General features: G+C 42.6%; 1 protein-coding gene across 1 annotated transcript in view; it reads left to right on the top strand.

Annotated features, from left to right (window-relative positions):
- The window catches only part of PTPRQ (protein tyrosine phosphatase receptor type Q), a 326,169-nt gene that overhangs the window by 37,662 nt on the left and 268,381 nt on the right, over nucleotides 1–20,126 (top strand). Inside the window, exons 6-8 of the mRNA XM_040341603.1 lie at nucleotides 8,736–8,935; nucleotides 11,874–12,117; nucleotides 16,772–16,900. Of these exons, the coding sequence (XP_040197537.1) occupies nucleotides 8,736–8,935; nucleotides 11,874–12,117; nucleotides 16,772–16,900 (573 nt within the window). The remainder of the gene's footprint in view (nucleotides 1–8,735; nucleotides 8,936–11,873; nucleotides 12,118–16,771; nucleotides 16,901–20,126) is intronic.

The following is a 20,126-nucleotide window of genomic DNA, read 5'->3' as shown; positions in this document are numbered from 1 at the left end:
ATTGTCCTTGCCTCCTGACTTGCTTTTCCAGTGCCGCTGATCAGGCCTTGAGCATAGGCCTCTGGCATGGTCCCTCAAAGCACCTTATAGATCCCCTAGGCTTTCGCAAAACACCTGTACCTTTCACTGTTTTCTCAGCACTCTTAACTTTCTGCCACACACCGGCCAACTCCCTGGCCTCTGGGCAGTAAACCTCCTGAGTCCTGTGTGGAGCAATCGTGTGTCCTGAGTTTAACACACCTGTCTCCTGGTTGGAACTCTGAATTATGCCCAAACCTATGATTATGAAGGCTTGTGCACACCCGTACATACAGTCTGCCAGTCCCCAGTAAAACCTGGACACTGGGTTGGAGACTTCTTTCCTCAATATCTCAATATTGTCATTAACAGTGTCAGTTCTTCTTTTCTCAATGCCTGTTAGGTCAGCGTCTGCAGAAGGCACACACTCAGCCGATTGGTCTTCTTCCACCAGAACCTCAGAAGCCACTGACTCCCCTGACTCCCCTGTTGTTAAGCCAGCCATGTATCAAAATTTGTCCGGTTCAGCCGGGACCTGACGAATTTGGATCCATGTATGGGCTAGCTGGTTGTACACAAGTCGATCTATCGATCAACTTGTATACAACTCGTTAACATTAACCAACCTCATATTCACATATTTCTCTTTAGTCTTAGCCAATTACCAGCTCGAGCCTGTGAAAAGTGTAGCCCTTCTTTGGAGGAGGAGGGGTTATGAGAAATGGCCTTCTCCAAACAGGATACTATCAGCAAAAGGCCCAACAAGTGTCCTGGTAGAATTGTGTGCATATACCTAAGTTTATAGTGGTATTAATAGAGATACCTCTGGATAAATGTTGCAGCAAAGTCCAGTTGCAGAGGCCCCTGAGGATGATCACAATGACGATGCGGTGTCTGTCTTTGTGTCGGAGACCTGAAGACAAGATCTATGGTGATGGGAAGATCCTCCAACTGTTGTCAAACCAGCCTGGAATGCAGCTTCTCACTGACAGAAACTGTGATGTGGCACTTGAACTCAATATCAGCCTATCTACTCTGTGCTTTAGTCTCTCCCTAGTAGTTTCTAATCTGTCATGCAACTGGACCTTTACCTTTAGAAGTGGCCATTGGATGCCTAACCTGGCTCTAGCCTATGCTGGTTATCAAGCCCTAAGCTGAAGCTTGCTATAGAATCCCAGACCAGAAGAGACATGGTTAAAGTGATTGTAAAGCTTGTTTTTTTCCTATAAAAATAACAAACATGTTATACTTATCTGCTCCTCATGGGTCCCTATTCTGTGATCCTGACCCCTCCCTTATGTTCGGTATCCCCACATAAAGCAGCTTGCTATGGGGGCACCCAAGCTGAGTCACAGCTCCTTGTGTCCATTCAGACACAGAGCCCCCTCCTCCCTCACTCCCCTGATTGGCTAGCTGACTTTGATTGACAGCAGTAGGATAAAAATAGGATAAAGATACTCTGTTTGTCACAATAATTCAGAAACACACTCAAGAAGCTATGGGCAACTACAGTTAACCTATTAAAACATAATACACAATAATCTCTTCTTGTCTGGATTAAGCAGCATAGACAGGACATGTGGTTGACACTTTCTCTCTCTCTTTCCAATTCCTCTTTCTGGGGTTTCAAACTCAGCCTCTAGGAGACAGGAAGTGCTAATAGATAATTATAGTTAACACTGTGATATTAGCAGCTAACAGTAACGAGCAGCAGTCTCTTAAAGCGGGGTTTCAACCACAATTAGCATTTTTTAAATGTATGTCCATGCCTTTTTATAATATAAATCCGGTCACTTATTATTTTACAATCCGCCGGCGCTCCGCATAGTTATTCAAAAAAGATAGTTTATAAAACTATATCCACACCGTTGTCATTTTGCTTGTGGGCATTGTGAAGCCCACAAGCACTTACTTCCTGGAAGTCTTGGATGGGGAGTGATAATTGGGTAGCGCACTGCATCCTGGGAAATTATGACACACATTTCCCAGGAGCATTAGAGGGAGATGATGTCAGGATCCTAGGTGATTCCAAAGGAAGATTTCGTGGGTCTGCATAGCAACAGGCATTTCCAGATGAGTAAAACATTTTTTCTTTTTTAGGTCTAATGAGCACAATAATGAAAAAAAAATTTGGGGATGGAAACTCCACTTTAAACACGTTTTTATAAATAAATAAATAACTGGTCACGTTGTGAGATACACTCTTGCTCACCACAGCGCTCAAAAGTTGTCCTGGGAGGTTTCCGTGGACATCTCTATTGTACCTGATGCTGTTGCTAGGGAAAGCAGCACACATGACTCAGTGGTCGCATCTATAATATCTGTCCCAACAATTTGCTAGATTAGTTTAGGAACCTGCAGAGGAACATGCTTTCGGCCCCACATCCTACCGCTATCCAAAATTTGCCACCTTAACCTCTGCAACATCTCCAAGATACACCCCTTCCAAACCAATGTCACCACAAACCTATCCACTCCCTGTACATCTCTCGCCTCGACTACTGCAACTCCCTCCTCATGTCAGAGGATTGGCATGGCCAGCCGCCGAGTGGCACTTCGGCGCATGCCCGTGCGTGAACGACGCGCATGCTTGCACGGTTCTGAGGGATGGCGCGTGCACGAGCGTGCACACGAGCGCATCCACGCGCACCAATCAGAGTTCTGGCCTGCCTACTTAAACCAGCCCCAGTCTCATGACGGGTTGATGGTTTGTTGTCAGCTCCTGCCTGTTGATTCTTCCTGTACCTGTGCTTGAACTCATTGTGACCCGGATTGACCCGACGACTCTGCTCTCTCTCCTGAACCTGACCCCCGGCTTGTCTCCCTGGATCTGCTGCTGTCTCCAACCCCTGACCTCTGGCTTGTACTTCAGACTTGTTACCTTCTCCAGCCCCTTGACCCTGGCTTGCATCCCGGACCTGCTTACAGTCTCAGCCTTGAACTTGCTCTCAGTTGTCTGAAACTTCTCTGGTACCTGACCTACGGCCTGTTCCCATTATTTCCTACCAACTGATCTTGCTGACCAGCGCCACCTGATCTACTATCAACTTTCAGCCTTCTGCTGGTAACCGGTGCCTCTTTGCGCCCTTCCACGCTGTCTCACCTCCAGGGGGCGGAGTGCGCTGAGTCGCAAAGGTGAGTCGCTCTAGGCATCTCGAACTCGGTGAGTACATAACTGACACCTCATTGGCTTACCTCTCAATAGACTATTCCCACTTCAGTCCATTATGATTGCTGCTGCCAGGCTCCCCCATCTCACAAACCGCTCAGCGTCTGCTATACCCCTCTGCTACACCCCTCTGCCAATCCCTCCATTGGTTGACACTCAACCAACAAATTGAATTCAAGATACTAACAATAACTTACAAAGCCATCCACAACCTGGCCCCCAGCTACATCACTAACCTATTATCAAAATACACTCCTAATCGTTCTCTTTGCTCCTCCCAAGACCTCCTGCTCTCTAACTTCCTTGTCACCTCATCCCATGTTCTCCTTCAGCCTCTCCCATCCTCTGGAATGTTCTACCTCAATCTGTCCGACTTTCTCCTACTTTTTCCACTTTCAGACGGTCCCTGAAAACTCATCTCTTGAGAGAAGCCTATCTGGCACCCACCTAACAACTGTTCTTTTACTTTCTCCATTAGAGAGAAAAGATAACCGCTCAATAGGGATCAGAGAGCCCCTTCACTGGATCCAAACCATGGGTGCTGGCGATGGAAATGCAAAAATACGAAAGGAACTTGGAACAGCCACACTCCAAAAACTTTACTTTTTTTTAAATAAATCACAAAATAAACATGCCACAGCAAAAATTGTGACAAAATCTAACATGCTTCGCACTGTAACTTCAGTGCTTAGTCATAGCTATGACTAAGCACTGAAGTTACAGTGCGAAACGCGTTAGCTTTTGCCCCAATTTTTGCTGTTGCATGTTTATTTTGTGATTTATTTTAATAAAAGGAACGTTTTTGGAGTGTGGCTGTCCAAGTTCCTTTCCTATTTTTCCTTTCTCCATTAGCACATCCCCCACAGTTATTACCTCTTGTATCTCTTGACCTTCCCTCTTAGATTGTAAGCTCTAAGGAGCAGGACCCTCTGATTCCTACTGTATTAAAGTGTATTGTATTTGTACTGTCTACCCTTAAGTTTTAAAGCGCTGCATAAACTGTTGACGCTATATAAATCCTGTATAATAATAATAATAATAATGCACTTGGCCAAACAAGATTCATGTTGCCAGGGGTAACAGCAGTCAGGACGAAATGATTGTCTTCCTGAATTTTACAATAACAAACTTGGCAATATCCCACGCAGGAATGGTGAGCCACATTTCCTTGGCAGCTCCTGGTAGGCAACATCCCATTTTTTGTTGCTATCAGAGATCGTAACTTCCCAACAGGAGGTCCATGGCTTTTCCCAACTGACTGCATAGACTCCTCTCGATGCCACTTTTCACAACCCTCAGTAGGCACACTCCATGATCCACAGATATCCCAACTGGCTAGGATACCTTGTGCTGTGTCCAAAGACAGGGGACAGAGGGTAATGGCATGCTTCCACTCTTTGCCATGCAGGAAACTCACATGCCCCTACATGTTGTCCAGGTTCTCTCTACTGGACCCTTTCTCGTGGTGTGGGACAATTGGTCTAGTGTTGCCAGGGACAACAGCTTGCACATCCCCTTTAGCTGGGGTCAGTGTTTCAGATGCCATTTGCACCAATCCTCCACTGACTCAAAATCAGTGGGCTCTCTCTCTTTTCAGCCATGTCCCCACAGTCACACTGCACAGACCCCAGTAGCTTAGCACAAGTCAAAAGAAAGAAATGGAAGCACTCTTTAAAGGCTTGGAGACAGCCGATTCCTCCTTAAAGTGGTTCTAAAGGTTGAAGGTTTTTTACCTTTATGCATGAAGGTAAAAGATCTTCAGTATTCAACTTCCTATGCAGCCCCCCCAATACTTGCCCATGCCTGCTCATGATTGAGCAATGTGCACAAGATCAGCTGATCTCCTGGGTCTCTGCCTCCTCATTGGCTCCTTATTGAGAGACATCAGCAGGCCTGTTGTCAATGACACCCAGTGAGGAGGGAGTGGGGTTGGGGCTGAGCCCTGTTCTGTGTCTTATGAACACAGGGCGGGGCTTGGGGGGAGACCGCAGCAGTATTCCCATAGCAAGCGGCTTGCTATGGGGGCACTCGGAGAAGAGGAGGAGCCAGGAGCACCGGCTGGGGACCCGAGAGGAGGGGGATCGGTGCTGCTCTGTGCAAAACCATTACACAGAGCAGGTAAGTACAAGATGTAAAAAAAACTTTAATATCACTTTAAAGGTGCAGAAAAACACCAGAAGCTCAGTACAACACAATGGCAGCTGAAGGTATCCAATGCAGGTTTACCAGTATAATGCAGTATTTTTAGATGGGTAGGGTGGGCCAGTATGTAATAAGAATCACCTCTGATGTATTATAACGTTTCTCCATAGGTGTGCGTTTTTATACAGGTATAATATGGTGTTTTTGGATGGGTAGTAAGCTAGATTGTAATATGTGGCTCCTTTTATAGTCGATGATAATAATCTGAAGGTTCCAACCCTACTCCAAAAAAAGGATGTTTTGTTGTAACCTGTTCTGGTTTTATTGCAGTCTACAGTGGATGTCAACACAACAGAGATTTGTCCCCACAGGAAGTAAGGGGGTATGCATTCCCCAAGACTGAAAAACATTGTTGGTTTCAGTTGAGATTTAAAGGGGTGGTTCCCCTAAAAATAAACTTTTGACATCGCATTTAGCAAATTAATTACAATTAGAATCGGCTTGTTTTATTTAAAAAATACCTCCGTACGTATCGTTTCCTATATTCGGTCCCACCGCCACTTCCGGGTACGATGCAGGCGGTGGGCGTTCCTAATTGATGGACAGGCATCCGACCGACGCATCCATCACGTCACGAGATGCCGAAAAAAGCCGAACGTCGGTGCGCATGCACCGTATAGAGCCGCACCGACGTTCGGCTTTTTTCGGCATCTCGTGACGCAATGGATGCGTCGGTCGGATGCCTGTCCATCAATTAGGAACGCCCACCGCCTGCATCGTACCCGGAAGTGGCGGTGGGACCGAATATAGGAAACGATACGTACAGAGGTATTTTTTAAATAAAACAAGTCAATTCTAATTGTAATTTATTTGCTAAATGCGATGTCAAAAGTTTATTTTTAGGGGAACCACCCCTTTAAGAAATAAGTTCCTCTCATGACCAAGGGTGCTTTGTAGTTAAGTTACTGACAGATATATCAGTGTAATAGATTATTATTATTATTATTATTATTATTATTATTATTATTATTATACAGGATTTATATAGCGCCAACAGTTTGTGCAGTGCTTACATCAGGGATATCAATTTAGTTCTTTGCTGGTCCTATTTAATACAGTCACATTTTAGAATTTGACTTACAATACAATGCTAGCAGATGTTTGACAGACCCCATAGTGCTGCTCCCAGGTTTGGGGTTATGCTGACCGAGGGGCCAAGAGGAACAATATTTGTTATGCTTATGCTTCGCCAAATTTGAATTAGAATCCCATAAATCTGATATGTATACATATTAGAAAGGCAAGTGTAATTACCAGCACTGTCTTTTACTAGTAAGACTTATTGAAAATCCTGGCTTTAAGCCAATGCTGTAAATCCTATCTGTCTTAAGTAATCTTATTTTTTAATTACAGTGTTCACAGATAGCTATTTCAAATTCAAATGTGGATGTGTTTTATAATTTATTTCATATTTAAATCTTCTTCTACAAAATCCTATATTTTATAACTTGTCTTAAAGGTCACACATTAAAGTATTCACAATAAAATATGACTTCTTTAAAATGTGAATTATGATACAGTTATGAAACTGGATAAAATGTTGCGTTCTAATCTCATATCACAAAACATATCTTTTTTTATTCTTCCTTTTATGATTATGAGTATTCAAAAACTGACATTTATTATTATTTGCATATTTGAGAAGACCTGTGGGTTAACAGCTTCTACATAGTATAGTTGGCAAATATGTTTTCTAAATAGAATTACTGTGAGGATTATTTTCCATTTTGTGTAGGGAAGTTTAAGTTGTGGATAGAGTGAAGAAGGATTAAAATCACTGTTGAGTTTTTTATTGTTGTTTGTATCCCCACTGGGAATCTTTGCTCTTTCTATTTGCCATAGTAACCCTTGTCAGGGATACAGAAAGTGATTAGAAATTAAACATTTTACAGTTTTCACAGCAACAGGAGGCAATGGGAAATCTTCCAGTGAGGGACATGTATTTCAGTAACAACAACCTACAGTATTGTTAAATGGAAATGTTGAAAAATTTATAAAAATTTTGATAATAAAAAAAAAAACTAAAAACAAAACTAAAAAAAAAAACTCTGTGGAATGACTTGAAGATTTCAGTCCACAAATGTTTACCATCACATTTGCCTGAAATTGAGCAGTTCTGCAAAAAAGAGTGGGCAAATATTGCAAAGTCTAGATGTGCAAAGTTAATAGACATATCCCAACAGACTAAAGGCTGTAATTAAAGCAAAGGGTGGTCAACAAAATACTGACACAGGGGGGTGATTATTTTTCCAACTCAGTAATTCTCTCTCTTTTTTTTTTATCACATGTTGGTGTTATGTCTTCCAATTGGATGTTATAAGTTGTACTGAGCTAGACAAAATCTGATCCTGTCTAAATTGGCCCTAGTATATGTATGAATGTGTGTTAGGGACATTAGGTTGTAAACTCCTTGAGGGTAGGGACTGATGTGAATGTGCAATGCATATGTGAAGCGCTGCATAAATCGATGGTGCTTTATATAAGTACCTAAAATAAATAAGAACACTGGGCCAGATCCACAAAAGGGATACGCCGGCGTATCTACTGATACGCCGTCGTATCCCTGTTTCTATCTATGGAACTGATCCACAGAATCAGTTTCTCATAGATAGGCAGAAGATCCGACATGTGTAAGGGACTTACACTGTCGGATCTTAGGATGCAGTACCTCGGCCGCCGCTGGGGGCATTTCTCGTCAAAATGCCGCGTCGGGTATGCAAATTAGCACTTACGGAGATCCACGAAGCGGTTTCCCTTCGTGAAGTCTCCGTAAGTTGTTAGTTTGCAAACGCAAAATTAGGGCTACTTTTACATAGTGTAAAGTTAGTACACCATGTAAAAGTAGACCCTTCTTTCCCGTGACGCTGTCAAATTTTAGAATTTTTTTTTTTCCCGCCGCATCTCTTTTTTTCCCGACGCAACTTTTTTTACCCGGCGCGATTCACAAAACTCGGCGTAACGTAATTTCGCGCAATGCACGTCGGGAAAATCGCGTTGGGAGCATGCGCAGTACATCCGGCGCGGGAGCGCGCCTAATTTAAATGGGACTCGCCCCATTAGATTGGGCCCGCCTTGTGCCGGACTAATTTAAGTTACACCGCTGAAAATTTCTAGGTAAGTGCTTTGTGGATCGGGCACTTAGGTAGAGATTTTGCGGCGGAGTAACTTAAATAGGAAGATTTAAGTTAAGCTTTTTGTGGATCTGGCCCACTGTATGTAGATGTGAGAACCTGCTTACCTTGTGTTATATATTTGCATCTTTAATCATATTGCTTATCCTTAAACTTGTACCTAAAAATTGAAACTTTTGACATTACTAATAGAGACTTATGTTTTCTGGTTATAGCTCCAGGAAAAGTTGTGAATCTAACTGTTGAAGCACTAAATTCATCTGCAGTAAATCTTACCTGGTTTTTACCTCGACAACCTCATGGAAAAATTACCAGCTTCAAGATAAGTGTTAAACATGCAAGAACTGGAGCAATAGTAAAGGATACAACTGTAAAAGTGGAAGAAATTTTGAATGGAGCATTGCCGGAGTGTACTGTAAGTGGAGTTCAAAATGTGATTACCAAGTAAAAGTAAAACAGCCGACACAGATATTCGGTAATGCTAGATGTTGTTTTCTGTTTGTTTTCCATAATGTTACATATCTAAATAATTTTCAGAGCCATTTTTCATTTTACTAATCTAATACATACTTAAAGTAGAACTGTGGCCGAGCTATGGACATTAAGATATTTAAATATTCTTAGCAAGCAATAAATAAGCTTAAAAACAAGCCATTACTGACCTCTGTAGCTACAGGCACTGGTGAGTAATTCAAGCAAGGAACAGGAACTTTCAGTTATGCAGGACCTCTCTGCATGCTGAGAGACAATCATCCTTAAAAGATAAGAATACAATTTTTAAGACCATTATTCACTAGTAATGTGCCAAGAAAGGGTGGAAACATTGAAAACAGAATATAAATGTTTCCTGCTGTGATAGGACTGTACCAATGCGATTAGGCAGTAGAGCAGAATCACCTGTCACCCTGTAAGGGCAGATATTACCAGCAAACATTTATGTGTGATCTATCAGCTTCACATAGGCTCTCCTGTCTATTATTTACAACTGTGTTCACTTGTATAGTGCTTTCATAGCTGGCAGAGAGCTAAGCATATTTTAAAAGCAACAATACATCAATCCTGCATCTTTTTAAATGTACCTCCTAGTTCAGTATACATGAGTACATTGCTGAGGATACCTGACTTAATTCAGCACTAAAAATAAAATAATACTGTGTAGCGACACAGATGCTAGCTTGGAAATGATAAAAAAGGAAGTACACCAGTAATAAGGTGGCCACCTTTTCTGAAAAAAAAACAAAACAAAAAAACCCCATCGAAACTGTTCCCTATTTATAAAACATTTTTTAATCATAATTTTCTTGACCGGGTTGGTAAAATATTGACTAGATGGCAACAAAAGGCATTACAGATATCCAAATGAACACAAAATGTAAATACACAAATATAAACCTTGCTCATACAGCAACCATAGCTAAAAGCATTCATTATAAATCCACATCAACATAAAATAGATCCCAAATTAGCCAAAGTTAGGTAGCCCTAGGTATATAACATATGCCCATACTTGAATAAATGTTTATGCTGTATTTATATGTATGTATAAAACATCTGTGGATCAATATCCAATCAAAAGTCACATGATTCTTAAAGTAGCTATGCTCAACAATACACATTTTGGGGTTGATTTACTAAAACTGGAGAGTGCAGCTAAACCAATCACTTTCCAGGTTTTTTGTTAGTACATTGATCTCCCCTGCTGTGCTATTGTGTTCTGACAGGGGAATGGCCTTCCCACCAGAAGACTTCAGTCAGCGTTCTTAGCCATTGGATGAGAACGCTGAACCGGAGTCATTGGCAGACCTTTTCTCGGTTATGACCCTTCGAAAGAAGCTGGCCAAATGGCTGGCTTCTGTCAGACCAGCTGGCATATACATGGGCCGATAGGTCGGCCAGTTTCTATTGAACCGGCCGATGTCGCTCGACATTTGGCCTGTGTGTACTAGACTTTAGAAGCTGATTGGCTACTATACAGAGCTGAAACAATGAAAAAATGCCCACAACTTAGTACTTTATCATATTTACAAGGGAGGAAAGTGTTATGTGTTAGGGAAGAGAATTTGTATTAATTGTGTTTGTGTCAGGAATCAAAGTTCTTAGGATAATGACATTTAATTACAAAAATACTGGTGCAATAATCATGTATTTTTTAAGTTATAGCAATTCTTGTGTTTTCTACTGATGGAAAATACTGATGGGACCACTTTACCCCAAAAACAAATTCTCATTAATGTGTTTCCACTCCCTCTGACAAGACCTCAACCAAAATCTTAGTTTCTTGACTATTCCATTGTTTATGTATTGTACACTGACTTTTGACACCATCGTTTGGCTTTGTCTCATGGTGGTTGGACAAAAATAGGAATTATGGTGGAAAGCTCTTACCTTTATTGTCGTTTAGAGACATAAGAGATTTAACCTCCTGAGCGGTGTTCCCGAGTCTGACTCGAGGTGAGATTTTTGGGCTAAAATCGGTAACCCCAAGTCAGACTCGGGCTTGCCTCGCTGGATGTACAGGGAGTGTTTACTTACCTTGTCCCTGGATCCAGCGATGCCACCGCGCTGTGTGAGCGAGCGGGACCTCGCTCGATTCACACAGCGTCCTCCTGTGCCGCCGATCTCCGTTCCCTGCGACGTTACGACGCACGGGGACGGAGAACGGCGCCAAATTCAAAAAAGTAAACAAACACTATACATACAGTATACTGTAATCTTATAGATTACAGTACTGTATGTAAAAAAAAACACACCCCCCTTGTCCCTAGTGGTCTGCCCAGTGTCCTGCATGTCATTTTATATAATAAAAAACTTTTTTTCTCCCTGCAAACTGTAGATTGTCCATAGCAACCAAAAGTGTCCCTTTATGTCAAAAATAGTTTTAGATCAGCTAGAAAACAGCGATAATAAATTATAATCACTTGCAGAAATGTGCGATAGCGATTTGTGGGGAAATTCGTCATAAAAAAAAAAAAATAATGACAACGACAATTCTGCAACTGAGCAAATTTCAGTGATTTTGATTTGATTACATTATTAAATAATTTTTATTATAATTATATTATTACTTGTTATAATTATTTATAGTTATTTATTATATTATAATTTATAATTTTGTTTTTAAAAAAATGTCATACCCGGGATGCCTATTAGAATCTTGTTTGGTCAGATATTCCTAAGAATTACAGGCCTACAATATAAAACGCCAAATTTCCTTCCAAATAATGGTACCGCTTTCAGCATGTTTTTTCTGAAAGAATCATACCGCCAGGGAGGTTAAGAAACCAGAATGTGATTCAATTTACAGTAACCAGGCATATTTTTGCTGTAATGTAAAGTGTTCATTTTCTTTTTAGGATAAAAGTGAATCATTTTTATGGCGCACAACTAGTGCTTCCTCAACCAGAGGTCTCTCTACAACCACTGCCTCGTTTGTATCACGAGCAATAACTTCTAGGACCTTTAATGCCATTTGGAATGAACCAATCACATATATTGTAGGCCAGCTCAGACCATACACAACATACCTATTTGAAGTTTCTGCTTTTACTATTGAACCTGGCTATATTGACAGTACAATTGTCAGGACACCAGAATCAGGTGAGTAAAAAACATATACTGTTTATAACATTATATTTGTTTCAGTTCTGTATACAAAATTGGTTATCTCCTGCCCAAACCTATGTACTTAAACTATGAAAAAATTTCAGGTTCATATTTACCATAATGTACCCATGATTTTGTTCCTAGGGCAATGGGGTAAAGAAAAAGAAACCCTAAAAAAGATGCTTCTGCTTATGAAATTTTCCTGATTTGTAGCCAAAATTGAATGTTTGTGGATGCTTCTAGCTGTAGAACAGAGCAGGGAAGGTCACATAGGAGCTGCTTAGAGGAGTCACAGGTTCCTCTGTAAGCTAAGAAAAAAACACTCACCTGACTCTGCTATGCTGGTGAGGCAATGATGTGGGCAGGGATAGGAAAGCATGTTGAGTCTATTTTAGCTCATGAATAATAAACAAGTAATAATAATAATAAAAATGATATGTACAAATTAAAATGCTATATGTTTGTCAGGATCTGACTGGGTCACATGTTATCTAAGAAGACTTCTTTACTGTGATGCCTTCAGTAAAGAACAATCTACATAGTTTTCTCAGCTCTCCAGTATATGTTAATGCCATGCCAGATGTTTATATATCCTAACAGTCCCTGGCATAGTACCATATATGTTGGGTATGAAATTTAGATTGTCCTTCCTGTGACAAGGGGTGACAGTATACTTCCTTACAATTTGTGTTAAGTGAGTGTAAGGTTTCTCTGCATCAGTCACACCACTATGATATTGGGACTACTTTGGGAGGCAGGTTTCTGAGGTTGATGTTAAGAGAACATGCCATGCCATTTGCAGAGATGTACCCTTATTTCCTGTACTGCCTACAAAGGTTTCGCCTGACAGGATGGGAGGGATATTTGCAACAGGGGCATAACCTTCCCTTACTCTGTTAAAGAAAATCATTTCATTTGACTTGACAACAGTGCTGGCACTTGGCAATTAGTTGCTTAAATATTAGCAGCATCATATGGGGGAAGAGAGTAACCTCCGACTTGGGCAACATGGAACTTACACAGAGTTGCTCTCCTTACTCCTTTTCTTGTGGGTCACAAGAGTACACTTACTTTTGCTCTGCTGTGATCCAGAGTCAGTTTATAGACATCTACTGTCAGCTATAAGCTGAAGGAACAAAGCTGCATCAGGCGTTGGAAGCATCCTGACAATACTATCAGGACCCACCCAGCTGCCTGATTGACAACTGGTTCCAACTCTCAGTGTGTATCTGAGAGCTGGAGCCAGCTGAATCATCCCCCCTCCAGCCCAGGCATGCCAGTGAACAATGCAGGAATAGAGTGGAGGGCAGTGACTCATAGTCACTGCTCTCCTCTCTGAGCAATCAGTGGTCATGTGATCACTCTGTTCTCAGTCTTATGCCTCGTACACACAACCAGTTTTCCCTTTGGGAAAACTGCCATGACAGGGAAAACTGGCCCTGTGCATGCTCCATGGCTGTTTTCCCAACAGGAAAACCGCCGGGAATCACGGCAGGAAAAATTAGAACATGTTCTCTTTTTTTCCTTCCGCGATTCCCGGCGGTCTTTTTCCCGGCAGTTTCCCTATTGGAAACACTGTGGTGGAGCATACACACGGCCGGGATTCCCGGCCGAAGCTCTCACCGCAGTTTTCCAGACGGGAAAACCTCTGGTGAGTACACGGGCAGAGTGACGGGGCAGATTTTCGGTTTTCCCCCTGGGATTCCGGGCGGACTTTTTACGGCCCGGGAATCCCGATCGTGTGTACGGGGCATTAGAGCCAACATGGGGCAGCTGCAGCATTGAGGGTGAGTATGATTTTTTTTTTAAAACCCATACTTCTCCATTAAGTTGCTGAAGAATGAAGGGAAGTTCATTATAAGAAGCTGCAGGGGCCACTTTAAAAATTAATCTGTTGCTTTACCCTGCATAAGCAAAGCACGTGTTCATTTAAAAGCATAACATAGAAAGCATTTGGCATAGAGAATAAGTCCCTCAAAGTCAAAACAAGTTTAAGTGCCAGAAGGAAAGAGCTTCTGATGTTTGTTCAAATTGTCAAGATTAAATTGTGAACAAGTACTTCATCATTTACTCTTAACTTGTCAGGTTTAATGTTATCAGTTTAATGTGTATCTCATTGAAAGAGTAGAACATATGAGTTATAGGAATGCAATGTAGTGCGGGTCACTGCTTTCAATCGGCTTGTGCTTTTTAAGAAAGTTTTTTCGTATGGTTAATGTAAAAAAAAAAAACGTTTTGCGCTGCTGCCAAAATGTATAAAGACAGCCTAATCTGTAACAAAGTAAGGCTAGGTGTAAAGACCATACTGGAGAAAATGGAGTCTATGTGTAATTTCCATTTTACTAACATTTATGGCCCTTTCACATCATAATACAGTGTGTGCTGCAAAACATGCGTAAAAAAAATACACTGAGAAGCAGGGCCAGATCTAAGGGAGTGATGGGGTTGGTTGCGGAACCTCAGATTTCGGTTGCACCCCCCTCCTCCAGGACCAGTGCTATCAGTGAGGGGCTCTGCCCCTATCTGCTGCACCACATTGTTTGTTTCCATGTTGCAGGGGGCCAACTCAGGCTCACCTGCACCATAGCAATGATGTTGATCCCGACGTCCTGCTTCTGTCCAAACCTTCTCTGCCTCCCACCCTCTGCCATGATGCCACAGTCAGATTTGAAGGTAGGACTCTATTTCTAAAGATGGAACTGAGGACTTTTGTGAAGGGGGGCTCTAATGAGATGGGGCTGCCTCTAATATGATGGGGGGGGATTCTATTGTGTAGGAGAGATACTAATAGGAAGGGAGGGCTCTGATTTCAAGAGGGGGACTCTGATGTGAAGGGGGCTGCCTCAGATGTGATTAGGGACTCTGATGTGAAGGAGTTTCTAATATGAGGAGGTTGGCTCTGATTTTTAGGGGAGATGCTAATATGAGGGTGGGACTCTGCTGTATGGAGGGGGTTGTAATGTGAAGCGGGGGCTCTAATATGAATGAGGACTCAGATATGATGGGGGACGCTGGTGTGTAGAGGGCTAAGTCTAATTTATTAGGGGTCTTTGATTTGAAGTGGGGGGACGCTGATGTGAAAGGGGAACTCCGATGTAAAGGGTGGAATCTAAGGTAACTGGGGGATACTAATATAAAGGGAGAACTCTGATGTAATAGTGGACTTTGATGTAATTAAGGAACTCTGATGTAAAGGTGGACTTTGGTGTAATGGGGGGGCTCTGATTTGAAGGCAAGGGTTCTAATGTGAAGGTGGGACTCCCCCAAAAAGAGGGTGACATCATTATCCAGTGCTAAATACAGTTTCCCTTAGTCCAACAAATACAGTTGGGAAATAGGCTGCCTCGCGTTTTTTATACTTTTTAAAGATTGCTGTAAATAAAAACAGGTTAATAAATGCTGACCTAATACATCAGTTCTTCGTTGGAGTCACATAAAGAAAGAGGGAAGTACCAATTCTATTCCTGCACTGCCTCTGCACTTCCAGGTTGTGGCAGAAGCCCAATGAGTGAACAGGAATTCTGGTCCCCTATGACATATGTGTCACATGGAGTGACCGACTGTCAGTGTCTCATACACAGCCAGTCCCAGCAGGGAGAGCTAGATAGCCAGAAAAAAAAAGATAGCTTGGGAGTATACATTTTCTTTAGGAGTATGCCCCTCCCCCCCAACTTTTTTTTACTGCAGCTGCAGATCTGACAGGCTACATCTGGCCCTGACACTGAAGCCAATTGCGTTTTGTAGCCAGTTCAAAATTAATGGGTTGTCAATGCTGACCACATCATTTTTTTCAGCACAGGGCAGTGCAACATATAGAGCTTATATAACATCGGTAAGTCGCTATGCACTATATATGTGTGTTGACAGTGCATAACCATGCGTTGTGGTAACACGTGTTATAAAACGGGTTATGGTACTCCTTATAAAATGTGATACTGTGTGAAAAAGCTCTTAAACAGACTTCAAAGTTACTTTTTTGTGTGTTTTTGTTCTTTTATTTCATTTTTGTATTTGTACCTTTGTCGCAAATTTAAAGTGATTGTAAAGGTTTGCCTTTTTTTGTTAATGAAAATAACAAACCTGTCATACTTACCTGTTCTGTGCAACGGTTTTTCACAGAGCAACCCCGATTTTCCTCTTTTGGGGTGCCACGCTGGTGCTCTTGGCTCCTCCCCTTTATCGGGTGACCCCACGGAAAGCAACTTTCCAGGGGGGCAACCATGCGAACTCGCTCCCGAGCCCCGCTGCTGCGTCCACTGACACAAACAGCGGGACTCAGCCTTGCCCCCTGCTCCCATGTCACTGGATTTGATTGACAGCTAATGGCTCCTGCTGCTATCAATCTGTCGAATGAGGAGAGACACAGCAATGGGAGCCGCTAGGCTTGTGCATATCCCTCGATCGGATGGGCTTAGGTAAGAAAAAACGGGGCTCTGGAGGAGAGCTGCAGAAAAGAAGGTTTTTGCATAGAATGCATTACGGTGAAAAACCTTGAGACTTTACAATCAATTCAATTGGAAGCCAGTCAAGCATTTAACTGAACCACAACTGAAATCCCGCCTAGGTCACCTAGAAATATTTGTATTGCCAGCCAAATAATATATTTTCTTCTTCTAAGTATATATTGTGTTCTGTTTTTATTTCCTAGTGCCAGAAGACCCCCCTCAGAATCTGATTAAAGGCAATATTACTACAAGGTCATTCTCTGTGACATGGGATGCGCCAACCATTGTGACAGGAAAATTTAGCTACAGGGTTGAACTGTATGGTCCATCTGGTACGTGGAGGTCATTATTTTGTTGTACTAACAATACCTTTAGCTATTTTTTCGTTTTAATTATGTGGGCTCTTTCTATTTTTTTTGCAATTGGTTGTATCCAAATACAGATATTGTATCATCACATGTAAATGTGGATTTTGATACAGTTTAGCATATCGGAAATATTAATCTATAAAGCCTATTTCAGTAAAGTTTTACTAGGTAAGAACAGATTATAGAGAGTCCTATCCAACAGCATGGTGTACAGTAATTTTTTACATAATGGACATTATCTGTAACCTAAGTGTCAATGTAATACTGTAATGCCCTGTAAACATGTGCGGGATTTCCGACGGGAAAAGTTTCCGTCGGAAATCCTGAGGGGAAAGCCAAGAATCTGCTCGGGCACTCATTCCCCCTACACACGGGCAGGTTTCCAGACAGGAAAAAGTCCGTTGGTTTTCCCGGTGGAAAAAAAGAGAGCTGGTTCTCATTTTTTGTCCGGCGGTTTTTGGGCAGTTTTCCTGTCGGAAAAACTGCGAGGAGCATACACATGGCTGGGATTCCTGGCCAAAAGCTCTCCTCACAGTTTCCCCTGTCGGGAAAACCGGTCGTGTGTACGAGGCATAAGTGTGTATACAGGGCTTTTTTTCTCAGAAAATAGGTGCAGGAACTCCTTCATTCCGAAGTCCGCTCCTTACCCACCTCCCAGTACCACTCCTTTTAGAGAATACAGAACCAAGTATAATTTTGTGGTGTAAAGTATTCTGTATGGAATTTGTTAATAATAACAAGAAAGGCAGTAAAATAGATCCAGCAACAATAGATGCCCTCCAGCAACAATGGACTCCCAACAGCCAGCATCAATAGACCCTCCAGCAGCCAGCAACATTAGACCCCTCCCTCAACAGTAGATCTCCAGCAATGATTGACTCCCCTGCAACATGAGACCCAACTCCAGATACATTACATCCCCCACCAGCAACGATAGACCTACCCAGTAACAATAGACCCCCCCCCTGCAAAAATAGATCCCCTTCAGCAACAATAGATTCCCAAGTAGCCACTGTGCCATGCCATCAAACGCAGCCACTGTGCCATCAATTGTCACCACTGTGCCATGCCATCAAACGCAGTCACTATGCCATGCCATCAAACACAGCCACTGTGCCATCAATTGTCACCACTGTGCCATGCCATCAAACGCAGCCACTGTGCAATGATTTAAACACAGCCACTGTGCCATCAATTGTCACCACTGTGCCAGTTGTCACCACTTTGCCCTTTAATTGTCACCACTGTGTCAATTGATGCCACTGTGCCCTTTAATTGTCCCCGCTGTGCCCATTGTCGCCCCTGTGCCCATTGATGTCACTGTGCCCTTTAATTGTCGCCACTGTGCCAATTGTCGCCACTGTGCCCATTGTCGCCGTTGTGCCCTGTAAAATGCCCCTTCCCCCCCCCCCCCGCCCGGCACTTACCTTTCTGGGGGTCAGCCATCCTCCTTCTACGTCCCTCGATGTCTTCTCCCACCCTCGATGACGCTTCAGCCAGTCAGGTTACCGGTAACCAGAACCGGTGAACCTGATTGGCTGAGACGCCTGTCAGTCTTATCCAAGGAACGCACCCCCTGTACGTCCCTTGGATAAGCATCCGGAAGGCTGAGGGCTGTACTCAGAAAGCCTAGTAGAGCCGCTGGCTCTGATTGGCACTTCCGCACAGCCAACCAACTGCCGTTATTCAGGTGGCCGGCGCTCACCGTCCGGCCATCTGAATAGTAGCAGCAGCGGCCGGCAACAATAACATAGATTCATGCAATGCATGAATCTATGTTATTGTAAATTCACTGGCCCTGAGGACAGGAGTTGATGGCCGTTGCCCTACAGCAACAATAGATCCCCAAGTTGCCAACATCAATTTACCCTCCAGCACACCCCAGCACCCCTTGCCATTATACATACAGTATATATTCAGTTCTGAAGGTGCATGAAACTGCGTTCCACCGTGTTCCTGCTGAAAAAAAGCCCTGTGTGTGTATATAACCTTATAATTGTGTAGCGCTCACCCATGAAAGGACCCACTGATTTACCACAGGTTCCTTTCTGAACTAGTGCAGTGGCAGCCAGGAACACAGCAACATTTACTCTTCTGTCTCAATAAACAGTCTAAGGATTGCCTTTTTTTATATGTATTGCTGAACAAACTTGTATAAGACACTTCAAGCCATGTAAAAAACAAAACAAAAGAAAACGCCCCTGCGCCTTAGTGTGAAAGTGCCCTAAGCGCTCCAAACATGCTCCAAAGATGATGCTTACGGGACTTTTTTCACCGCCCCGCCAGCACATCGCCACAGTGTGAAAGCATCCATTGAAATTAATAGGAAACAGTTTTCACAGTTTTAATGGGAAACAGCCTAAAAAGCGCCTTAGTGTAAAACGGGTCACCGTCTTAGTATTAGTGCACAAGGGCTAACAGCTGCAACAGTCACCCAGATCCTGCACTTAGACCCCTCTTACGCTGCAGCATTTTTCAGGCGCTTTTGGGCTAATATTAGTGCCTGAAAAACGCCTTCCCTGCAGCCCCAGTGTGAAAGAGCAAGTGCTTTTACACTGGGGCGCAGTGTGCTTGCAGGACCGAAAAAAAAAAACACTGCAAGCAGCATATTTGGGGGAGTGGAGGAGCGCTGTATACAGTGCTCCTCCACCGCCCCTGCCATTGAAATCAATGGGCAGCGCTGCTGAAGCGCCTGTAAATTGCTTTGGCAGCGGCGCTTTGTGGCAGCTTTTAACCTTTTCCTTGGCCGCAAGTGGGGTTGAAAGAAGGAAGTTCACCTTTCCAGAAAAAATATTAAATGTACATACAAAAAAGTGGGAAAATAATACTTTGCCATAAAAGCAAGAGGACTTTTAAAGGATGTGATGTTGCCATTGAGGTAAGCACAAGAAAACTGATTAATCTAAAATATAATTTTATTTGTCCAAAAATCCATAAACACATCTATGGTGAATAATACTGTGAACAACATATGGCAAGCTGTCAACGATGATACTTGGATACAATAAAACTTGAAGAGTTCTGTTGCATGGAGCACCCGACATGTTTCGCAGGGCTCTGTTTCTTCAAGGCAACTGGATTTATCCATAAAATTACACAAAACAGCATTATAGTCACAGTTACAAAGATTGTCAACTTATTTTTAACATTTCTCAGATATAGCAACATTAGTGCTCACCAATTACAGAAC

The sequence above is a fragment of the Rana temporaria genome, chromosome 3, assembly GCF_905171775.1.
Source record: "Rana temporaria chromosome 3, aRanTem1.1, whole genome shotgun sequence".
Classification (NCBI taxonomy): Eukaryota; Metazoa; Chordata; class Amphibia; order Anura; family Ranidae; genus Rana; species Rana temporaria.
This window is presented reverse-complemented; position numbering and strand designations above follow the sequence as displayed.